Below are 23,653 nucleotides of genomic sequence, written 5' to 3' on the forward strand. Positions count from 1 at the left end.
AGATTGTTGATGTCTGATGGAGTTACGAGACTACGAGATGCTGAACTACTGAGCTGAGATCCTATAGGCCTCAAACTCCTCTCTCCATTTGTAAGGTGTGCCTTCCCAGATGTAGTTATGAAATTTCCATAACATCATTCAAAAGAGCTCATTCTTTTAGGACACTTATGGAAGCTGTCCAACAATAAGACCACAGGGATGTAAAAGTATTTTCTTCACTTTTATTACACAATAAACCGCTGTATCAAAAATGTTAGGCCATAAAGTAAAAACAAAAATTGCATAGCCCACAAGTAACTGGAGTGATTGTCCATTAAATCTAATATAATAGCTAGTCGGTGTTTACCATGGAGCTTTAAAATATGCTATCATATGTAGCCTACACTCACAATTATCCAATCAGACAATCATGTGGCAGCAGTGCAATGCATAAGTGTGTGCAGATACAGCTCAGCAGCTTCACTTCATGTGACTGGTTGTTGGTGCCAGATGGGCTGGTTTGTGTACTTCTGAAACAGTTGATCTCTGGGATTTTCACACACAACAGTCCCTAGAGTTGACACAATGTTGTGAAAACCAAAACCATCCACAGTTATGTGGACGGAAACACCTTGTTGACTGGTTGGAGCAGACAGAAATGCTACATTACCTCAGAGAACCTCTGCAACCGTGGTGAGAAGAAAAGCATCTCGGACAGAACGCACAACAAATCGAACCTCGAGGCGGATGGCAGTTTGCTAGCCGGTTGACACTGAGCCAAAAGTATTAGTAGGTGTTCCTAATAAAGTGCTCGGTGAGTACATATTGCTATGGTATTTGCTATTATATGCCTCAAGCCTATTAAATCTTACTGTAATATTCAGTACAATCAAAAACAAAGAATGATCTGAGCAGTTGGTATATGCCAAGGAATAGAGCGTCATTACTCAGTCTCTCCTCATACAAAAAAATGGGGGGGGGTTCACAAGTTATATGGCATGTTCTATATATCACATTTATCACAGTGCACTCAGTACAATAAAATACACAAGTCATTTGAAATGCTCACATTAGAATGACATGGACTTCCACAGTGTGACATAGTTACAGTATAGAGAAGCAAATGTACAACCATTTACATGAATATTAAATAATTAAAAACATTTATATACATATATATATTATATACAGTATATACTTTGCTCAAGCACAAAATACATAGCTTATGTAGCTTATTTACAATATTATTTCTTCAAGAAATCTATACTCTGCAAAAGGATTATCATTCTCTCCAGGAATATTGTTGCATTTTTTACAGTTTGTGCCTCACATGGTGGACAGCTGACCTAAAAATTCAAAAGAGATCCAGTGAAACATTGTATTTGCACATTAAGTGAAATAATAAAAAGTTATTAGCCCACTCTGAATGTCTCCATTTAACCAAATGTAATATGTTAGCTACACACTGCACTCGTCATGAAGACAATAATGATGGATTGAAGTGTGTGAGAAGGTGCTATGGTGAGATCTATTGATATAATGTGCTAAATAAGCAGATTTGGTACCATCAAAATGTACTTGGGCTCATGCTTTTAGGGTAACAAGCTGTAACAGACTACAGTAGGTGTGATACCAATATACAGTGTAAAAAAATCCTGCTGGTTCGGTTTCTTCCTGAGTGAACTCCCAGTGATAAATCCCTCATCTTTTTTTCTTGGACAATTAAAGCAATATTCCACTTAAGCCGTTTTCCCACATGCGTACCGGAAAATTACCTGTAAGTCAATATCGGACATTTCCCTTCACACCTGGGCTCTCGCAAGTGGGAATATAGCAGCGAAATTGCCTGTATGTTGGGGGGCGGGGCGGCACTGCAGAGCGGGTGGGGAGTGACGTGTCGGCAAAACTCCGATGATGGTGAAATAAGTTTGCTTGTTTATCCGTTCACCTGCGTCGCGTTGAAGCACTTTTTACAGACTGGCTTCGTTTGATGTGTCCGGGCTTGCCTTCGCTGTCGGCAACATAAGCAAAATACTTCCACATTTCGCTTCGTGCATTTGCTTCGTCTGTGTCCCTGTCGGGCTGTGACTGAAGGAGGAGGACTGAACGACTGTGGCCAGAGAGCGAGCAGGCAGCAGAGAGGAGAGAGGGGGAAATCAGCACGCCCACACATGAAGCTGACATACCGCTCTTATTATCACAAGATCATTTCGCCAGTTTGCTTTAATGTGCGCGAATGATTAGATTATGCCCGCTGGAACATTAAGCAACGTGTGTACACCTCGCCCATGAGAGAAGGACCGGTGTCGCGGGAAATGACTGGACCCGTTCTACATTTGTGTCCGTTATCGCGCATACCGCTCTTCTGACTGGCTCGAAACTGGTGAAATGTCCACGATGACGGGGTCGCGCTTATACCGGAACAACAACTTTCACACATGCAGGCATTAGACCACGTTCCGGTCATTTAGCGGTACAAAGCGCATGTGGGAAAACGGCTTTAGTATTAACATGGGGGATTATTCGGCCAGAACATAAACTACTCCCCAAATCGGATGCAGTTGCAGCGTTTGTAGTGTTTGAATGAGACCACAAAAACATCCTGAGTGAAAACTGACGTATAGCAAGACAATAAAGCAGTAATTGATCAGCATTTCTATTCTTGGATTACACAAAAAATATATATATTTAAATAAAAGTATATCCCACAGAAACTATCTCTCTCCTGAATGGTATCCCAGCGCTACTATTATGAAATTGTGCAAAATGATGTTCTAAAAATGCCAGACCGAAGGTCCATTGAAAATCACAGTAGTGGGATCTGTTGAATCTGTTCACAAATGTATTATATTTTTAAAATAAAAATAAAGGTTTCAGGATATTTTCGTGGCCTCTTTCAAATGAATGTGGCAAGTAAAAATCCAAATGCTACAAACTTGTCCAGCTGCATCCGATCTTGGTGGGTAGTTTCTAGTTTTCATGGCGGTCAAGTGAATAACCCCATGTTATGGTGATAATTTCGAAGATTTCCGTTTCGTTCTCTTTGGCGACACCTATGGCGATGAGCAGTAATTGCAGGTGGAATCCGAACAGTGTTTCATAATGTGACATTAGTCAGTTTGTTTGGCCATAGTACACAACCGCAATGCTAGCAGAGACCGGAAAAAATAGTAGCTTGTTATCCTACTTTGACGCAAGAGTTGGGAATCTACAGTAACGTGAAGGGCGAGGCTATTTCGTTAGCTCCGCTTACCCTATCTGGCGTATCACCACAGACACCAAGTTACCTTTCATAAATGCTGCAATACTGAAAATGCAAAGGCTTCCATCAATGGGCCATAGACTCAATCACCATTACATTACATCAGTCATACGTAGTGTCTTTACATTTATTTACATGAAGATCTTTGAGATTATAACTTTTAACACTAAGTGGAATATTGCTTTAAAACCTTGTCCATTAAAAGTAATGACACAAATGACAAATGTATTTCATGGAAACAGATTCACTGGTATTTTAAATTCAATAATTTAAGAGGAAGCTGTTATTTTTGGTCTCTTATAATCCCATAAGTGATGGGTCAATTAGAATAGACAAGACATACAAAAATACATATTCATCTATTCATGCAATTATCTAATATACTTATAATTGTATGTAAAATTCACTATGGAGAACTTTTCTCACATCACCAGAGGACAACATGACGGCTTCCCTACAGTATATTACTCTTTTGTAGAACTCATCTGCTGTCATGAGCACTGAGCTCAACTTAGATTGCTATCCAAAGATGTGACAGGAGAAAATGCAAACAGGACTCACAGGAGGCAGGCTCAGGCTCTCATTGAAATTATGGATGCAATCTGCGTCTTCACTGTCCAACAGATCTTCTTCAAAAAGGATCACCCCCAACTCGGCGATATAACACTTCAGGGACATTATTTTACAGTTCTCCTATGGGAGAGAAGAATGGGACACTCAAAACATAATACACATGATTTTGTCCTGTGACCTTAGGCAGCAAAAACAACATGACAATGAACTGTGAGACCTGGACAAGAATTGGAGACAGACTTTGACAAGTGTGACAGTTTTACCATTTCTTTTTAGTTAAAATTGGCTAAGTCTGTCTGTGGGCTCAGTGTCAGTCACTTCTCTTGTACCCCTTCCATGGTGCCTAGGTGCGTGGGCGGTGTCTATCTGTCTGGTGCCTAGGTGGGTGAGCGGTGTCTATCTGTCTGGTGCCTAGCTGGGTAGGCGGTGTCTGTATTTTCTTCTCCTTCTATGGTGTTTTATGGCAGTTGGCATCCTTTATGTTGCATTACCACCTCCCTCTGGATTCATCCATCCACTTCTTGTTTCTCTACCTATCTGTCTGTCACGATTTTGGGAGCCCAACTGTGATGTCACTCAGGCAGTTGTTATGTCATCAGTGATGTCACTTGAGCAACTGTGATGTAGTATGAGCCGATGGTAGGTGGGTAGAGTAGGTGGGTGGGCGGTGTCTATCTGTCTGACAGTAGCGATTCTGGGAGCCCGTGGAGCGGGCGATTTCCATAACTGCAGCCATGGCGCATCATCTCCAGAGTCTCCACCCTAGGAATTCCTAGTACAGTATATCCAAATAAGCTTTATTGTGCTGCAGTATTGAACAACAATTCCTACTATATAATGAACCTGTGTTCTGCCCTTGTGCACACAGACTGTCATTTAGCTCACTGATAACAGCTCCAAGGTGCGTCTCTTTATGACATAATCATGGGATCGAGGTGATCATGTTCATGGCTGAACATGTACAAGACTGAGCTGTGTATGATCAGAATAACGGGTGTAACTTCTGTTTTATGGTGAGAAGAAGACTACCGCTCGAGCAATCCTATAATAAGAATGCAAAGTGTGTGAGTGTGAGCAGATACCATTTTAGGTGCGATCAGGCTGAATCTTTTCAGGAAGTGTATAGAGCACCCCTGCAGGGAGGGAAGGCATTTCCATCCACATACAGTAAGTGCTGCTCACTGGCTGCTTTTAGTTTTTCCACAGCATTCTACATACATTCTAGAGCAGCCATTCCCAATCTATGGGCCGGGGCCCCACTGGTGGGCCGCAAAGGTATTGCAAGTGGGCCGACAAATCATTTGAACAAAACATTACGGATTTCGTGGAGAGAAAAAACTAATATTATGCTGTATGGGAATGCATTTCTCCATTGTTGAATGATACTGCCATTTGATTTGTAATCACTTATATTGCAAATTTGACTGTCGGAATCATAACATGCACTTTTACAACTTACAGTAATGTCGTCAACTGAAGGAGCGTACAACAAAGCGTCAGATTTCTGAAAAGAGGTAAGTAGACAATTTAGTGTTTTCACAAAGAAATACACAAAGCATCCTTCGTCTATCTGTAAACTATAGGAAATGACAACTTATCTTAGTTTTTCTTTTGCTATGATATAATTTTTTTCAGAACATAACCAAGGGTATAAATATATTTGATACCTAGTCTCACCTCAATGGTCGGCTTCAGTCTCTTCAAGCAATGCTGTACCTCTGCTTTAACAGGTGAAGAAGCAGCACACATGGATGCACTCAGCATACTTTAAAAGAAGGACCAGAAGGCAATGATTACAATACACACTACTGTAATGAGTTCAAAAAGAATTTGGACAGCTTCTAACTTGAGATGTTTACAATCTCCTTACACTATCTTTCACACTGTCACATGTTACAATTGCTGTGAAGACGGTTTTAAATATGAATGTACAGTTTAGAAACTATTGCATTTTCCCCACGCCCTCGTTTTCAGGACGCAAACCTACTGGGTCATGACTAGTAGTAGTAGTAGTAGTATAGACAAATTTTGTACTCAATCAATTTTTTTGAAATGTTGATATGTCTCCAGAGGTCTATAGCCCACCATCCACAGACTCTTAATACATTACTTTTTCAAGTCAAGGGCCCTTCCATTCAATGATACTGATACTGTACAGTAGACATAGGCACCTACACCATTAGGCAAGTTAGGCAGATGCCCCTCCACTTTGAAAAAGGGGGGCGGGGTTCTTTTGGGGGCTGTAGCAGGCTCATTTTTAAAGCTAGACTCACGTTTCTGGTATCATCTGAAACTAGAAGACCTAAGGTACCAATCGTGCTAGTTTGTCAGGAAGGGGGATAAATAATCGATATTATTATTATTATTATTATTATTATTATTATTATCATCATCAGTGTATAAATGGGAGCTAGGGCTCTTGTCTGTTTGTTTCTCTGTCCCACATCAGTGATGTCATAAATGACATCAGTGAATTACTCACACACACAAGGCTATAGTTCAGAGATAATGTCACTGATGACATCATCCTTCATTTATCTCTCAAAATTAAATATTTATGTCAAAATGAATATATCAATGCCATCAGAATGACAAATCCTTGTGTAATTGTTTACAAACAGTAAATGCATTTCTCAAAACAATTCATACAAACAGCACCACTCAGTGGATTTCCTGCAAAAGCCAACTTGCTGAAAATCCTTAGTTTATCTCTCAAAATTAAATATTTATGTCAAAATGAATATATCAATGCCATCAGAATGACAAATCCTTGTGTAATTGTTTACAAACAGTAAATGCATTTCTCAAAACAATTCATACAAACAGCACCACTCAGTGGATTTCCTGCAAAAGCCAACTTGCTGAAAATCCTTAGTTTATCTCTCAAAATTAAATATTTATGTCAAAATGAATATATCAATGCCATCAGAATGACAAATCCTTGTGTAGTTGTTTACAAACAAGCTATTTAAAATGCTTAGTCTAAAAGCACTCGCCTACCAACGCAGAGACCTAGGATCAATTCCCAGCAGCGGTACTTCCGGCTTGGTCAGACGTTCCTACAGACACAATTGGCCGTGTCTGCGGGTGGGAATCCGGTGGGGTATGAATCCTGGTTGTTGCACTAGTGCCTCCTCTGTTCGGTCAGGGCGCCTGTTCGGGGGGCGAGGAGAACTGGGGGTTATAACGTGATCCTTCCATGGGCTATGTCCTGCTGGCGAAACTCCTCGCTGTCAGGTGAAAAGAAGTGGCTGGAGACTGCACATGTAACGGAGGAAGCATGTGCTAGTCTACTCCAGATCGGCACAGGGGGTGGAGCAGCGCAGCGGGAATTGGCCAAGTACAGTTGGGGAGAAAATCCCGCCTAGATCCCGTCTAGACTACTGCCCAACAGTATGGTCTAGCGCCTCTAAACAAGACCTGGCCAAACTCCAGCTGGCCCAGAACAGGGCGGCACTCTATGAGGAGCAGTGTAGAGGGGATGCATGCCGCACTGTCATGGATCAAAGTGGAACAAATAATTTGTTTTTTTGGCTAGATAGGTTTGGTCGCATTGTTATAAATGTGTTTTAAAATGCCATAAATCCTATGAAACGTGGCTGGGGGAGGGGGGGTGGTGCTTATATCAAGGATCTGAACACTTGAGTACCTACAGTCATTTCTGGCCCCGGGAAAATACAAATTGCACCATTCTGGCGTTATGTGTCCAAAAATGGCTAAGTCATTTTCCCATTAAGAACCATTATAAACTGCAAAAAAGTACTATTTTTGGGCCCCCAGACACTTTTTACAAAAATAATTTTTTTAACGACTTCCTCCAGACTTTTTGGACTTAAGGCTTCAACATTTTAGTTTTTAGTATTTTTCAGCAGCTTGCAACATTTTCTCATGTTTTGCAGGCAATTTTGCACACACACACACACACACACACACACACACACACACACACACACACACACAAACACACACACACACACACACACACACACACACACACACACACACACACGGGAGAAAAACAAAACAGTCTGCAAGGCCTGGGAACCGAGCAGCCTGCGAGCGCGATCTCCCCGGAGGAGGACAGCGAGGTGGAATTGTCCTCAAGATGGGAATATGCTTGACGTTTGGCCCGGTCGCACGGAAATGAGAGACACTGAATCCTGACGAGGAAACGTGTGGAGCTTTTATACTCTGTGCGGGTTTCTGATGGTGGAAGTGAGCCCACAATTCGGGGTGTGCACGGCCAGGCGAAAACCGTCCGCACAGGAGCCTTGCGGAGGGGAGTGTATGCTGATTTGACGTCACTTTTCCGCACGGACACATGGTCCTCGCCGATGCGGGAAGCATCTCCCCTCCTATAATCCAGCGGGGGCTCTGGGGTGACGATACCTCATTGAGGGGGAGGATAAGACATTCTACTGGGAGTGAGTTTCCTCATTGCAGCCGATTGCAGCATTGCAGCTGCAACATTACACCGGCTTACCAGCCCAGTCCTCAGCAGCAGCCTGAATTTCTGGGTAAGCGACGGCAGCTGATCTCAAAGCTAGCCAGCCCCCAGCTGGTCTCACCAGTTCGGGTTCCCCGTCGACGTCAGCAGGCCCCCCGTCGACGTCAGCAGGCCCCCCGTCAAGCCAGCGTAAACACAGCTGCTCACGTTCTAGACCGGATATTGCTCCCAGAATTATTTTACAGCGGGAGCCTCACAAAAATAAGGTGGATAGACAGCACGATTAAAACCACTGACAGGTCTAAAACACTGCATTGGAACAATTTAGAAGCAATTTATGAGACAGACTACTGTTGTTTATGCGACATAACGTCAGCCATGTGTTTCCTTGGAAATTATGTGATCGTGATTGCTTCTGCACTCTGCAGCAATCGGCTTTTGATTGACAGGCAGTTGCATGTCTTCCCCCAACGGCGTTCAGGCACAGAAAGTCTTAAAGGAACTGCGCACCGGTGGGTTCCGGCCCACTTTCACCAGTGCTGCCCAGTGCCACAGAGCCCTCACTGCCCAGTGCCACAGAGCCCTCACTGCCCAGTGCTACACAGCCCTCACTGCCCAGTGCCACAGAGCCCTCACTGCCCAGTGCCACAGAGCCCTCACTGCCCAGTGCCACAGAGCCCTCACTGCCCAGTGCCACAGAGCCCTCACTTCCCAGTGCTACAGAGCCCTCACTGCCCAGTGCTACAGAGCCCTCACTGCCCAGTGCCACAGAGCCCTCACTGCCCAGTGCCACAGAGCCCTCACTGCCCAGTGCCACAGAGCCCTCACTGCCCGGTGCTACAGAGCCCTCACTGCCCGGTGCTACAGAGCCCTCACTGCCCAGTGCTACAGAGCCCTCACTGCCCAGTGCCACAGAGCCCTCACTGCCCGGTGCCACAGAGCCCTCACTGCCCGGTGCCACAGAGCCCTCACTGCCCAGTGCCACAGAGCCCTCACTGCCCAGTGCTACAGAGCCCTCACTGCCCGGTGCCACAGAGCCCTCACTGCCCAGTGCTACAGAGCCCTCACTGCCCGGTGCCACAGAGCCCTCACTGCCCCGTACTACGGAGCGTCCAGTCTCTGCTCCCCGTGGCCTCCGGGTCTTGGTGCGGCCTGTTCCTGGGCTGCGGGGGTCACCGGTTCCGGCGCCCCGCAAGCTTCCTGTTCCTGTGGTGCAGGGGCCACCAGTTCCGACGCCCCGCAAACTTCCTGTTCCTGTGTTGCGGGAGCGACCGGTTCCGGCGCCCCGCAGACTTCCTGTTCCCGTGCTGCAGGGGCCACCGGTTCCGGCACCCCGCAAGCTTCCTGTGTTGCGGGAGCCACCGGTTCCTGCACCCCGCAAGCTTCCTGTTCCTGTGCTACGGGAGCCACCGGTTCTCCTGCGCCCCGCAGACTTCCTCTTCCTGTGCTACGGGAGCCACCGGTTCCTGCGCCCTGCAAGCTTCCTGTTCCTGTGCTGTGGGAGCCACCGGTTCCTGCGCCTCGCAGACTTCCTGTTCCTGTGCTGCGGGAGCCACCAGTTCCGGCACCCCGTAGACTTCCTGTTCCTGTGCTGCAGGGGCCACCAGTTCCGGCACCCCGCAAGCTTCCTGTTCCTGTGCTGCAGGGGCCACCGGTTCCGGCACCCCGCAAGCTTCCTGTTCCTGTGGTGCGGGAACTTCCGGTTCCTATGCTGTGGGTACCACTGGCCCTGGCGTCTCGCAGGTACTCTGGTATTTTGTCTCCCAGCTCCAGCCTTGGTCTTCTGCCGCCCGGCTCCGGTCCTGGCCTTCCGCCTCCTGGCTCTGGTCCTGATCCTCCACCTCCTGGCTCCGGTCCTGGCCTTTCGCCTCCTGGCTCTGGTCCGGGTCTTCCGCCTCCTGGCTCTGGTCCTGGCCTTCCGCCTCCTGGCTCCGGTCCTGGTCTTCCGCCTCCCGGGGCGGGCCTGGCCTTCCGCCTCCTGGGTCCGATCCTGGCCTTTCGCTTCCTGGCTCCGGTCCTGGCCTTTCGCCTCCTGGCTCCGGTCCTGGTGTTCCGCCTCCTGGCTCCAGTCCTGGCGTTCCGCCTCCTGGCTCCGGTCCTGGCCTTCCGCCTCCTGGCTCTGGTCCTGGCGTTCCACCTTCTCTGTTGGCCTGGCAGTCCGCCTGGCTGTCCGCCAGACCAGCTCCGCCAGTTTGGCCAGCCCCCAGGTCGCCCACCTGAGGTTGCCGGCTCGGCCCTTTCTTCATCCGGGTCTCTGGACATCAGAATTTTTTCATATCTATTTTATTAATCAAGTCGGTGTGAATGTTTTCATCACTTTTATCATTTTTTATTAAGTCGGCCTGAATGTTTTATATATATATATATATATATATATATATATATTTAAAAAATATATATAAAGTCGGTCTGAATGTTTTTATGATTTTTATAATTGTTTCTAACATTTTATCATTGGTTCTACATTTTTTATCATTGGTTTTATCATTGAATAAACTAATACTGCACATGTATGTATGTATGTATTGTATTGTATGTAGGTATGTCCACGTATGTCCTGTTTGTTTTGGGGACTACGGATGGAAATTAGCCTCGTGCCATGTGCAACGTGTTCGAGCCTCGTGCTCGAGTCTCGTGCTAAATCCGGCAATTTTTACACTCTGATTATGTTCTTTGTGTCCATTAATTTTGCACTGTCCCGTCTAAATAAACAAATAAACTGTTAAACTGTTAAAACTAAATCAAACGCTTACTGTGTGGTTTTGCGGTAAAAGTGGCTCTCCTCTTGACTTTGACCGGCTAGTGTGGCTCACATGGAGAAAATAGTGAGGATCACTGCTATAGAGAAAGGCCTGTGTTCTGTTTATTCCTTGTGTGTTCTCTGTTTTCCTCCCACCTGTTGCCTATGTTCCCTTGTTAGTCTGCCCCATTACCTGAGTTCTCCCCACCAATCAGCTATCCCGTTTTGCCCCCTGTGTTCCTGCCTTCCCCAGCTGTCCCTCATGTGTCATTAGTTACCTCTGTCTATATATTGTCAGTCTGTATTGTCCTCAGCGAATCACCTATTGTTTTTGAGTTTAGCCTAGCCTTCTGCTCGTGGTTTTGTTAAATTTTTGATATTTAAGTTTCAGTAAACCTTTTGCGCCTAAAACCTTGCCTGCTGTGTCTCTCTTCTACATTTGGGTCCACACACTTCCACATACCTGACACACTGACTGCATACCACAAAGGAAAAACAAAACAAAATATGAGATGTAAACAAATAACACCGAACAGAACTGTACATGCAGCGTCCACGCAGCCTTACTCCTCTACTTCTCCCCGGCTGTTGATTCTGTACATTTCCGTGTTCTTCCATTGTCAGAGTGTTGTATTCTGTCCATATATGCTTGCCAATTGAAGGTTCATGAGATGCACCTCTGAGCTATTTTAGAGACTAGTGCCCTCATTTGACACTGTCCTAGCTTGTTGCGATTGCTATAGATTTGGCTTTTAACTGGATTCACCTCATCAGTGCCCTTCATGAAAAGCAGTGTCCCTAATATTTGGTGCATTCAGTGTACAATGTTTCACTTCTCAGTACTTCAGCACTGAAATTCCCAACACAGGGATTTCTGTTGACACCATGTTGGCACATGTCCTGGTACAGTAATGTCACCACACCTCAAACTTCTCTCATAAGATCGAGTGGCTTCCTCCTCGGGCAACTTGCCTTGCTAAAGGTCAATGTACACATTTTTTTCCACCTTATTTCTGGTCCCAAAGCGGAGATGCAGCCTCCAACATATCAGCATTCAGAGCTTGTTCCAATGAAGGAGAGCAGGCATGAGGGCCAGCCCAGCACACCGACACCGAGCCTCTGCCCCGGGACTACTACACCATCTGGTCCGTCTGCTGCTTCCATTACGGTAACCCTTGATGCGTCAGGTTAGACTCAAAAATAACCAGATTGGAAACAGCAGCACTGCACTGGAACCTAAGCCTACACCCATTCACATTTGGCACCTAGCTTTCAGGCCAGCAGGCCTGTTTCAATACCTGGATGAAGCCTCTCAGAAGGGTGCCTGCCTGTTAAATAGCCCAAGCCCCTCCTACAAACAGAGGACAGACAATCAGTGTCAATTAAGGAACTAAGGCCATGTTCAGACTAGGAGGCCAAATCTGATTTGTGAACTTTAATGACCTATTAATGATTCTATCCAGATTGCTTTTATGAGTCTGGACGCTCCAAGTCTGATGTATGTCACTTGTCCCAAACCACATATGGAGGTCTGGACACACAGATCCGACTTGAACACTTGCCTAAATCAGATTTGTGGCAGTGCGGACACACTCTCAAATCAGATTTGGGAAACCACTCAAGATAATGATGATTAAGGACTTTATCAGCAAATCAGATTTGCCTGTAATGTGAACATGGCCTAACCGATCAAGGATTGCATTCTACACAACAATCTTGGTACATTGGCATCGCTGAACAACTGGATGACCAATCAAATATATTGTAATGCCCTGATCAAACTCAAAATGAAGATGATATACATTTGACTTTACTCAACTACACTTGGCATGTTCCACTACCCCTCTCGACAAATGAGGGTGGACTCCTCCGCCTCGGTTTCACACCAGGCCTGAATGAGGAAGTGTTACGTGTTAATTAGCCCCAATGTGGTAGGCATCTCAACATGGCTGCACCACTGCAGTGAGACAGACTACGTTAATAAAATGTCCAACAACCAAAACACAGTATATTGTAGGGCACGTGACATAGGCTATTTACCTTTTCTCTTCTTTTTTTTACACACTTCTCGCGCTAATTTCTAGGGTGGAGACTCTGGAGACGATGCGCTAGCCTGGGTAAACCCAGCCTCCACGTGACCTCTATGTGCTATCAGTCACAAGAGTCTGGAGGTTGGGCCATTTAGAGCGATTTCTGCGGACGGGGAGGGCCGGGTGTACCTCCCTTGATAGACCACTCCATCAGCCAACCAGCTTAGCACACAGAGCACATGCGCAGTGCAACAGATGGCGTCATCACTCAGTGCCCTTTGTTATTAGCAAAAGAGCTAACACTACACATTCAGTACTGCTAGCACGCGATGGCTACCACCAATGTGAATGATTTTTGCAGGTTTTGCAGAGAGTATTATTTCCTCCAGACCTCGCGTCACCAGCCTGCCGCTTGCATCTTCCTATCTTCCACAAAATTGAGGTAATCTTATTTTCTAACGTAATTGCATAGCATGACATTAACGCTAGCTACATGTCCATTTGTCATTACAGGAGGACTAAGGATAGACTAGAGTAGCAGAAGTTAACGTTATACAACGTTAAACAGTATTGCATGCTGCACAGATTTGGACGTAGACGGAAAACAAACGCAGTTCTGTTTACCTACCTCTTTGAGATGAGGCAGACTCAGAGCATATACTCATCTACCAGCTATAGCGTTGTATATCTAGCTAACGTTAGATCAACTATCAATCAATGAGGGGGAACAAGGGGGTTAAACTCCTCTGGATAGTTTATCCACCTCTGCATTTACAGTATTTACCAATCGCACGTAGTGTTGGGTAAGCAAACGTTAATGTTATACAGTGATTAACAGTGTCGTTCGTTTCTTCAAGGGGTAGCCGCCGTCCAGTACCAGTGATGGGACACACAACAGAGGATCAAATGATTTGTGAAGATCAAAGCTATAATATTCTGTTCTCCTGAGACGCTAAACTACACACTGATGATCAGTTGTTTCAACATAGTGTGATGTAATGGGCTTTTGTACCTCATGAGTATCCGTAGTTGATGACGCTGTACGTAACACGGAAGCAAACAGAACGTTGTTGTAGTGATACTGAGCGGAACTGTATAAGCTGTATACTGCACGTGTAGCCACTAAAGTTATGCTGAAATATAAAGTCGTTGTCAAGCCTCATTAATATTACATGGTGTCATAAGTGAAGGCGGAAGAAGAACAGAGACTATGGCGCAGTTTCAACCTCCACCGAGTTTGAGTTTGCAAGGCAATCTTGCTGAGAATTGGAGGACATGGATTCAGCGCTTTGATCTCTTCAGTACTGCCAGCGGCATTGCGGAGAAGTCCGAGAAGGTGCAGTGTGCAACGTTCCTTCACGTCGCGGGCGAAGAGGCGATCAAAGTATCGAATACTTTTGAGTTTGTCGACGGGGAGAGAGACAAAATAGACGTGCTGAAGAGGAAGTTTCAGGACTATTGTGAGCCCAGGAAAAACTTGCCTTATATACGGCACATGTTCTTCACACGAGCACAGAAACAGTCGGAATCCATCGATGCATATGTCACGGACTTAAAGAATAAAGCCAAAGACTGTGAATTTGGACAGTTACTCGACTCCCTGGTAAGAGACAGGATAGTATGTGGCATAACTAACGACCAAGTGAGAGGCAGACTGTTAACAGAAGCAGATCTGACCCTAGAAAAAGCTATAGATATATGCCGTGCAAGTGAAATAACAACCAGTCAAGTCAAAGCGCTGGCTGAGGAAGTGGATGTAAACAGACTAAAGACAGTCCGCCCAAAAGACAAGTTTAAAGCTAACACAAGACCTTTTGAACAAAATGAGTCAAGTTGCAACAGATGTGGCTATAAACATGGAACAAGACAATGTCCTGCACTAGGCCAAACATGCAAAACATGCCACAAGAAAAATCATTTTGCCAAGATGTGTAAGTCGACACACGGTCAGCAGCACCAACATGGAAGAAGAGTGCATGCAGTAGAGCAAAGTGAAAGTGAAAATGACTTTTGAATGTTTCTTGGCACAGTCAGAGTTGAGCATGAAAACTACATCAGAGTGATGGAGTCTGCGGAGACACAATCTGATGAAGAACAATGGACAGAAAACTTGAGAATAAATAAAAAAGTTGTGACTTTTAAACTGGACACAGGTGCAGACTGCAATGCAATGTCAGTTGAAACAATGAATGCCCTTAATGTTAGAGGCAGGCTCAAGGCGAGTAACAGCAAACTCGTTGCTTTCTTTGGACAAAAGACAACACCACTGGGCAAGAGAGCACTAACATGTGAGTACAAGGGCCAAAAGCACAACATTGAGTTTGAAATCATGCAACAGAATGTACCAGCTATTCTGGGAGGAGCCACATGTTTGAAATTGGGCTTAGTAAAGAGAATGCGTGATATTGGCAAGGGAAAAGACATTCTTGAAGACTATAGTGATCTATTCAACGGACTAGGTTGCTTACCTGGTCAGCACCATATACAGATAAACCCTGAAGTTACGCCCGTTGTGCATGCGCCTAGGAGGATTCCAGTCGCACTCAGAGACAGAGTTGTTGAGGAACTACAGCGCATGGAAAAACTGGGTGTAATAGCCAGGCAGACTGAGCCAACAGAATGGGTCAACAGTATGGTAACTGTAGTCACACCCAAGAAACTCCGTATCTGTATGGATCCAAAAGACTTGAATGAAGCTATAAAACGGGAGCACTACCCATTGCTCACAGTGGAGGAAGTTGTTTCCCGTATGCCAAATGCAAAGTTTTTCTCTGTGCTGGATGCTAATCAGGGCTTTTGGCAAATCAAACTTGATGATGACAGCTCAAAGCTGTGCACGTTTAACACACCCATAGGGAGATACAGGTTCCTACGTTTGCCGTTTGGGATCTCGTCTGCGCCCGAGGTGTTTCAAAGAGCTGTAGCACAGATGATTGAAGGGCTGGATGGTGTTGTGAACATCATTGATGACTTGTTAGTTTGGGGGGACTCCAAGGAAGAGCATGACCGCAGGCTGAAAAAGTTGTTGGATCGAGCACGGGAGTACAACCTGAAACTTAACAGAAACAAGTGCGTTGTCAGGACAACAGAAATCAAATATATTGGACACAAGCTCAGTGACAAGGGGCTAAAACCAGATGAGGAAAAAGTGAGAGCAGTGACACAGCTACCCCCACCACAAGACGTACAAGAACTGCTGAGGTTTATGGGAATGATCCAATATCTCGCCAAGTTCATACCAAACTTGTCAGACGTCAGCGCTCCACTAAGGAAGCTGCTTGAAGCGGACACAGAGTGGCACTGGGAGGAAGCACAAGAAAGAAGTTTTGAAAATCTAAAACAGCTGGTCACCGTCGCTCCAACTTTGAAGTACTATGACGTCAACAAACCAATCACCATGTCAGTAGATGCCAGCTCAGAGGGCATAGGAGCAGTCATACTGCAGGATGAGCAGCCAGTAGCTTATGGGTCAAGAGCACTCACTGATTGTCAGCGCAGGTATGCTCAAATTGAAAAAGAGTTACTTGCTATAGTCTACGGATGTGAGAAATTCCATCAGTATCTTTATGGAAAAGAGATTCTAGTTGAGAGTGACCATAAGCCGCTAGAGAGCATCTTTAAGAAGCCTTTACATCAAGCTCCTATGAGGCTACAGAGGATGTTGCTTAGGCTACAAAGATACAGTCTTAAAGTAACTTATCGGCCCGGCAAAGAACTTCATATAGCAGACGCGTTAAGCAGAGCGTTCCTCAAAGAGCAGAAAGAAGAGCTGCTAGAGAAAGACTTAGAAGTGAATATGATCACACCTGAGTTGCCCATTTCAGAGGAGAAACTGCAGAAGTTCAGAAAAGCAACAGCCGAGGACCCTGAGATGCAGTTACTGAAAGACATAACATTAAAGGGATGGCCAAATGAAAGAAGTGTAGTACCAAAAGAGATTCAGCCCTATTGGACATTTAGGGATGAAATTGCATACACATCTGGGCTTATGTTCAAAGCAGCAAAGCTCATTGTTCCACATGAGCTGAGACAAGAAATGCTTAGCAAAATCCACGAGTCACACTTAGGGATTGTTAAGTGCAAAGAAAGAGCTAGAGACATTTTGTATTGGCCACACATGTCTTCACAAATTGAGGAGGTGGTATCTCAGTGTGCCATTTGCAACGAGAATAGGAACAACAATCCGAGAGAGCCGTTACTCTCACAGCCAATACCAGACAGACCGTGGGAGAAAGTAGGGACAGACCTCTTTCACTACAGAGGATCTGAGTTCCTGCTATGTGTGGACTATTTCTCAAAGTTCCCAGAAATAACTAAACTGAGAGACACTACAAGTGGCAGTGTCATAATAGCTCTGAAATCGATGTTTGCCAGGCATGGCATTCCTGATGTCATCATTTCAGATAATGGTCCTCAGTATGCCAGTGCTGAGTTCAAGGACTTTGCAGAAAGCTGGGAATTCAGACACATCACGTCTAGTCCCGGTCACGCCCAGTCTAATGGTCAGGCAGAAAGGACAGTACAGACTGTAAAAAATCTGTTAAAAAAGTCAGAGTGTAAGAATGGCGACCCCTACATTTCACTGTTGGAGTACCGCAACACACCACTGGAAGGTGTAGGACTGTCACCAGCGCAATGGGACGGCGGCTAAAAGGGAAACTGCCGACCTCAACCTCACTGCTTACTCCAGAGGGTACTGTCCAGGTACACAGGCAGTTGAGTGAAAAGCAAGAGAAGCAAAAACTCTACTTCGACAGGCAAACAAGAAGGCTGTCTGATCTGCAAGCAGGAGACAATGTCCGGATTCAAAGAGGGGAGACGTGGCAGCCAGCTGTGGTCCTTCACAAACATGAGCAACCACGATCTTTCGTTGTTCGCACACCAGATGGGAGGCGGTACAGGAGAAACAGAAAGTATCTGCGGAAAACAGACGAGACAACGTTTCCATCTTCAAATGAACAGGACATCTACCAGAACAGACACACAGGGTTGAAGGACTGTGACAGACAGGCAACAAACACACAAACACCTGAGCACACTGTTGTTGCAGACCCAGATGAAACACCTGTTGGACAATCTGAAACACTCTCATATCGCACCACGAGATCTGGTAGACAAGTAAAAGTACCTGCTAGATACAGAGATTGATTCTTTCCATATGACATAGGAAGTAACGCTATAAGAAGAATAAAGTGTTTGTTTTTTTTGTTGTTGAAAAATGTCATGGATCAATGGGTTTTGACTTACAGAGTCAGTTATGTTAAGGCTATATACAATTTGCAATATTTACACTGGTAAGCGTTATTGTTTGATGGTAAATCTTATGGGGAAACTATGTTTGCAATTGTCAAGAATAACATGACATTCAAAAAAAAAGAAAAGAAAAAGAAATGTTAAAAAGGGGGATGTGATGTAATGGGCTTTTGTACCTCATGAGTATCCGTAGTTGATGACGCTGTACGTAACACGGAAGCAAACAGAACGTTGTTGTAGTGATACTGAGCGGAACTGTATAAGCTGTATACTGCACGTGTAGCCACTAAAGTTATGCTGAAATATAAAGTCGTTGTCAAGCCTCATTAATATTACACATAGGAAATTGCAATAACACACAAGCCAAATGCTGACATGAGAGATTTGCTTTGAACAAGTTGTAGATAGTATCTGCCAGTGACCGGAGAATATTGTAATATTTGCTTGTTTTAATGCTTTTGTCTATAAACATTGTCAACAAAGATAGCCTTGTTGTATATTATCATGTATAAAGATGTGACTGATAGCATAGATAGAGGTCACGTGGAGGCTGGGTTTACCCAGGCTAACGATGCGTCATGGGCACACTTTTTTGCGGGGGTGTGATCAAACTCTGCCGGGTTCCCAGCAGCGCACTCCCAAAGTTTGAAGTCGATGGGATGAACGGTTCTCGACATAAACCGCTTTTTGTGTTGCCAGTAGGTGGCGCTAGGACTATGTACATGTCTGAAATTGGGCACCGCACTCCGTTGGGTTCCCAGCAGCACACTCCCCAAGTTTGAAGTTTATCGGATAAAAAGTCTAATAGAAAATGTATAGAAAATGTGCTTGACAGATTATGACAAGTGCTTCAACCATTTTGCATGTAAAATAATTTATGCAATTAACTAATGCCTATATGTTTTGGGGGGTAAGACTATTCAACATAGAACCAGTAGAACACATTTTGATCAACATGACATAATAAGCAATTGATAATGTAGGAAACAGCAGACACTTGTACATAATCATTGGCATGAATGTGCCAAGGTTTTGGAGATTGAACAAGTAGTTTAGAGAATTTCAATTCTGATCTGAGAAATGTACCAAAGCGACTGAGAAAAATTGTAATAACTGTCAACTCAAGTTCAAGGTGATATAAATTGACCCACCGATTTTCAAACAGACCTTAACTCATTCAAAGGGATTGTGTGCATGCGTGAATACAGACTCCTTTGCCAGTGCACATTACTTTGTAAATGAAAGTTATGTGGCATTATTAGTATTATTTTATGCACATATCTAATGAATGATTATATCCCTTAGTGTGTGTGTGTGTGTGTGTGTGTGTGTGTGTGTGTGTGTGTGTGTGTACTGTTTACTGCTGCATCATAGCCTAAAAACACATTCCTTCAGTCATTTTTTATGAATGATACCAATATTGAACTTCAAATGAATAGGACACTGTATGCCTACCTCAGAAATAAGAAACAAACCCAGACCTGAGTTGTGTGGCTCTCTTGACAGTGATCACAGGACAGCCGGATCTGGGCGCCTCTCTAAAAATAAAATTAGGAAATATTAGTAGAGGGAAAGGCTTGTCATCTATTTGGGTGATCATCATCTTGGTAAGCATCTGACTACTGAGTGAAGAGGCTATGGAACAACATACATATGATGTGTATGCGTACACGTACACGTGTGGACCCTAGGACGACTAGCTGGTTGCCATCCATCAGAGCCATATAGATAGAAGAGTCCCGACATCTCCATTCACTCCAATGGAGCAGTTTCTTACTCTCAAGAGTTCCAGGAACGGAAGTAAGGTCCTGGATTAAGCAGCACCAGGGACGTGCACAGAACATTAGAGGGGCAGGGGCTCAAATTCATAAAAGGGCACTACAGCCGCCGTCCGGAGGGCGGCGGCGGAAATTTGAGGCAATTTGAAGGCCAATTTAGGGGTATAACTCATTTTAAATATTCCGATTTTAACCAGATTTAGAGGAATATCTAATTTTAGGATGAGACTTGTCACGGAAAAATAACTCCATAACTGAATAATATTAGTATATAAAAGTTGCATGCTGTTGCAATACTGTTGTGAAATCATTTAAGCATCAATATGTACTTGCTCCTTTTCTCCCTTTAGGTTGTTGTACTACAACAGATAGCAACACAGGCAGAAACATTGAACGATACTGAGTGAGGCTTGTAATATACCATGCATTTTAACCATAATTCTAAAAAGCAAGACAGAAGATTTAGATAAGGTGTATTAGAATTTTTTTTATTTTTTGCGGATTCAACAACACAACATCCCTTTCCAATAGTGTAAAGTAAAAAATATTTTCAAGAGCAACAATTCTGCATTTGTTCCCTATATTTTGGTTATTTATTTATTGGGTGGTTTATTTATTTATGTATTTATTTATTCATTCATTTTTGGGTTCATTTTTGGGTTGGTGCCTTCAGGGGCAGTTTAGAAAAACACTGCTCCATGCAGAGGCCTATTACAAATGGTGCATTCAAGGCCAAGAGAGCTCGGAAAAGGCATTTCTCTTTGAATGCTGCCTTCAGTGACGGCATGGAAAGGGCAATTTCCATACAAAGCACCATTAGAAATGCATTCATGGTCAGGAAAGGGCACTTTTTATTTTATTTTTTAATGTGTCTGAGCTGTTTGTTTTGTTCATGTGTTGTTGGAATGAAAATGAAAAATGTATTATAATAATAATAAAAATAAATAAAAAAAGGGCACTTTTTACAGACTGAAAAAAAGGCAGGGGCTCAAGCCCCCTTTCATGTCTATGTGTGCACGTGCCTGAGCAGCACTGTCGAGTTGCAGCAAAATGGACAGTTTGTGTTGTAGGCTAGTACTTTTTTTTTCTTGAATCAAATTGTACATCATCAGCTTAGCTTTATTTTAGCATGCAAAAGTAGCGCGGCTGCTTCCTGGCTGTTCAATTGGCTCATGAGTCTCGCATTTTGGTCCTCCACTGAAGCCACTCTCTCTCAACACTAGTTGCCATGGGGATCCTTTAAATAAACACATAAAGCACTATCCTATTGCATAGAAAACGCATGTTAGTGCCAGGTGTAAATGGCCTCTATTTCATTTGTCACTGACTCGTGTAGACCTATTTAATTAGTTTGTGCAGTGCAGGGTCAATTTTGTTATGATGATCTCTGTCCTGAAGGACTTTATATGCCTAGCGTTGGTTTGGATTTAGGACGTTCAAACTCGGTAGGTTTCTCTCTCTCTCTTCCTCCTAGCAGCACTAGTCCAAGCCATACAGTCTATGGTCCAAGCCGGTGTTATGGCATACCACCGGAATGTGCCTATACTGCTGCAAGTGAAAGTGAAAGTAGAATCCGAAAGTAGGCTTCTACCTACGTTTAAGCAAATACAGGCTTAATGTTAATTAATAATGCGCTGTTGAGGGGGGCTGAAGGACATGAGTCCACGTGCGTCGGCAGGTAGCCTAACTGACACCTCTACCCTTCCTGCAGGTGTGAACTTTGACACCCGTGTCCCTTTCCGAAAACCACTCTCAGCAAAATATTGTCGTTCAATCTGCACACACATACACACACACACACACACACACACACACACACACACACACACACACACACACACACACACACACACACACACACACACACACACACACACACACACACACACACACACACACACACACACACACACACACACACACACACACACACACACACACACACACACAGTGAGTAAGTGAACTTACTTACCTCTCGCTGTTCGTTACAACGAAGCCTTAGGAGTATCAAAGCGAGCGCTGTCATTAAGTCTGTCATCTGGTTGCTGTCCTACCCGGCCGGGCAACAAGCAAAAATATCACATTTTCGCATTTCACTCGTAATGAAGCAATTCGTCTCATCTGTCCGCGTCCAGATGACTGGCGAGAGCGTGTGGGGTCCAGCTTTCTCCTCAAGACAGCGCGCCTCGCATACGCCCTGTACTCATGTTTGAGCTCAAACTGACATGCAGTAGTAAAGTTAACTCCCCCTTGAAACATTCGTCACATTGTGATACAACGTGTCTGGACTAATCTGATTGATTGTATCTTTGCCTACCGGTAAATTGCAATTTGGCAGGCGTGTGGGTTTACTCATAAGAAACAAATCAATAGGTGATTTTTCAATATGAAGTGAGGATTGGCTCGATGTAATCACGTGGAAATGCACCCAAACTCTCACGTATGGTGAGAGTTGAGAGTTTGGGTGGAAGTGTCTTGTCCGATTTTTTATTCGGCTACACCAGAGCCATGTAGATAGAAGAGTCCCGACATCTCTCCATTCACCCCAATGGACCAGTTTTTTACTTTCAAGAGTTCCAGGAAGTAAGGTCCTGGATTAAGCAGCACTGTCGAGTTGCAGCAAAATAGACAGTTTGTGTTGTAGCTACTCTGAAAGTTTTTTTTCCCTTGAATCAAATTGTACATGATCAGCTTTATTTTAGCATGCAAAAGTAGCGCGAGACCCATTCCTGGCTGTTCATTGGCTAATGAGTCTCGCACTACTCTCTGAGTCTAGAGGACACCAAACAGAATCTATACTATAATTGCGGGAGCGTCTGTCTCTCTGTCTGTCCTTTGCGTATCTCCAGAACCGTTGGTCGGATCGACTTGAAACTCGGGGGGTGCGCTGATGGCGACCCGACGGAGTGCAGTGCCGTTTCCCTGTTGCCCTGTTTGCGATTCGGACGCTAAACACGTTCGATATTTGAATATTTGTCTTCAGTTCTGCTCTTTCGAGCCCTAAGCCCCAGCTTTAATTAGGGCTGTTGACACCTACTGAGAAAGTAAACACAGGAACGACCCTGTGTATAGGGGGGGCAGCATCCCTCCTGGCAGGGCAGCTGGAAGTCACTTTAAGCAGGGGGTGCTGGGAGGAAGGGAATCTCGGGCCCCGCCGATTTTTTTTGGGGGGGGTTTTTCTTTTTACATTTTTTTGCCATATTTAGAGGAATATCTCATTTTAAATTAACATTAGGATACTGTTGTGATGTAATTATTCAGTATTTTCTCCTTTTCTCACTCATTCAGAGCAAAGAGGGAGATATATAGCATGATGATAATGCTCTATAGAGAGCTCCAGGAACGAGTCCGGAAATCATCGATGCTAACAGCCCTGGTTCTTCACAGTTTTCGCCTATGGGAGTTTTGAATGGGTTTTTGGCGCGATGCTTCTAATAATCTCTCTGGGCAACACTGGCTTAATCAAACGCGAACCAGTGTTTAGTAACATCATCTTCACACATGAGGACCACTTTTATGAGTTTTGAAGCGTGAAGTTCGGGACTTCCGCATTCAGCCTACAAAAATACGTCATCCCTGGAGCTCTCTATA

General features: G+C 44.5%; 1 protein-coding gene across 1 annotated transcript; it reads right to left on the reverse strand.

The window, feature by feature from the left end:
• Window positions 1-207: 207 nt before the first annotated feature.
• On the reverse strand, window positions 208-22,156 carry il15 (interleukin 15). The gene is made up of 6 exons (XM_083655366.1): window positions 22,035-22,156; window positions 19,740-19,822; window positions 5,492-5,579; window positions 5,274-5,318; window positions 3,803-3,934; window positions 208-1,325 (listed from the first exon to the last, which is right to left on the reverse strand). The coding sequence occupies exons 1-6, from the start codon at window positions 22,098-22,100 to the stop codon at window positions 1,224-1,226; spliced, it is 516 nt and encodes a 171-aa protein (XP_083511492.1). The 5' UTR covers window positions 22,101-22,156; the 3' UTR covers window positions 208-1,223.
• Between the last annotated feature and the right edge of the window lie 1,497 nt (window positions 22,157-23,653).

The sequence above is a fragment of the Poromitra crassiceps genome (assembly GCF_964638095.1).
Source record: "Poromitra crassiceps genome assembly, chromosome: 19".
Taxonomy (NCBI): domain Eukaryota; kingdom Metazoa; phylum Chordata; class Actinopteri; order Beryciformes; family Melamphaidae; genus Poromitra; species Poromitra crassiceps.

Bases quoted from the DNA above. Each gene is read 5' to 3' on its own strand.
- il15 (XM_083655366.1), bottom strand. From the start codon at position 22,100: ATGACAGACTTAATGACAGCGCTCGCTTTGATACTCCTAAGGCTTCGT. The intron at 5,580-19,739 runs GTAGGCATACAG...CTTCTTTTAAAG, and splicing joins GTTTGTTTCTTATTTCTGAG to TATGCTGAGTGCATCCATGT. The intron at 3,935-5,273 runs GTAAGTTGTAAA...TCTCTCCCATAG, and splicing joins CTTCAGTTGACGACATTACT to GAGAACTGTAAAATAATGTC.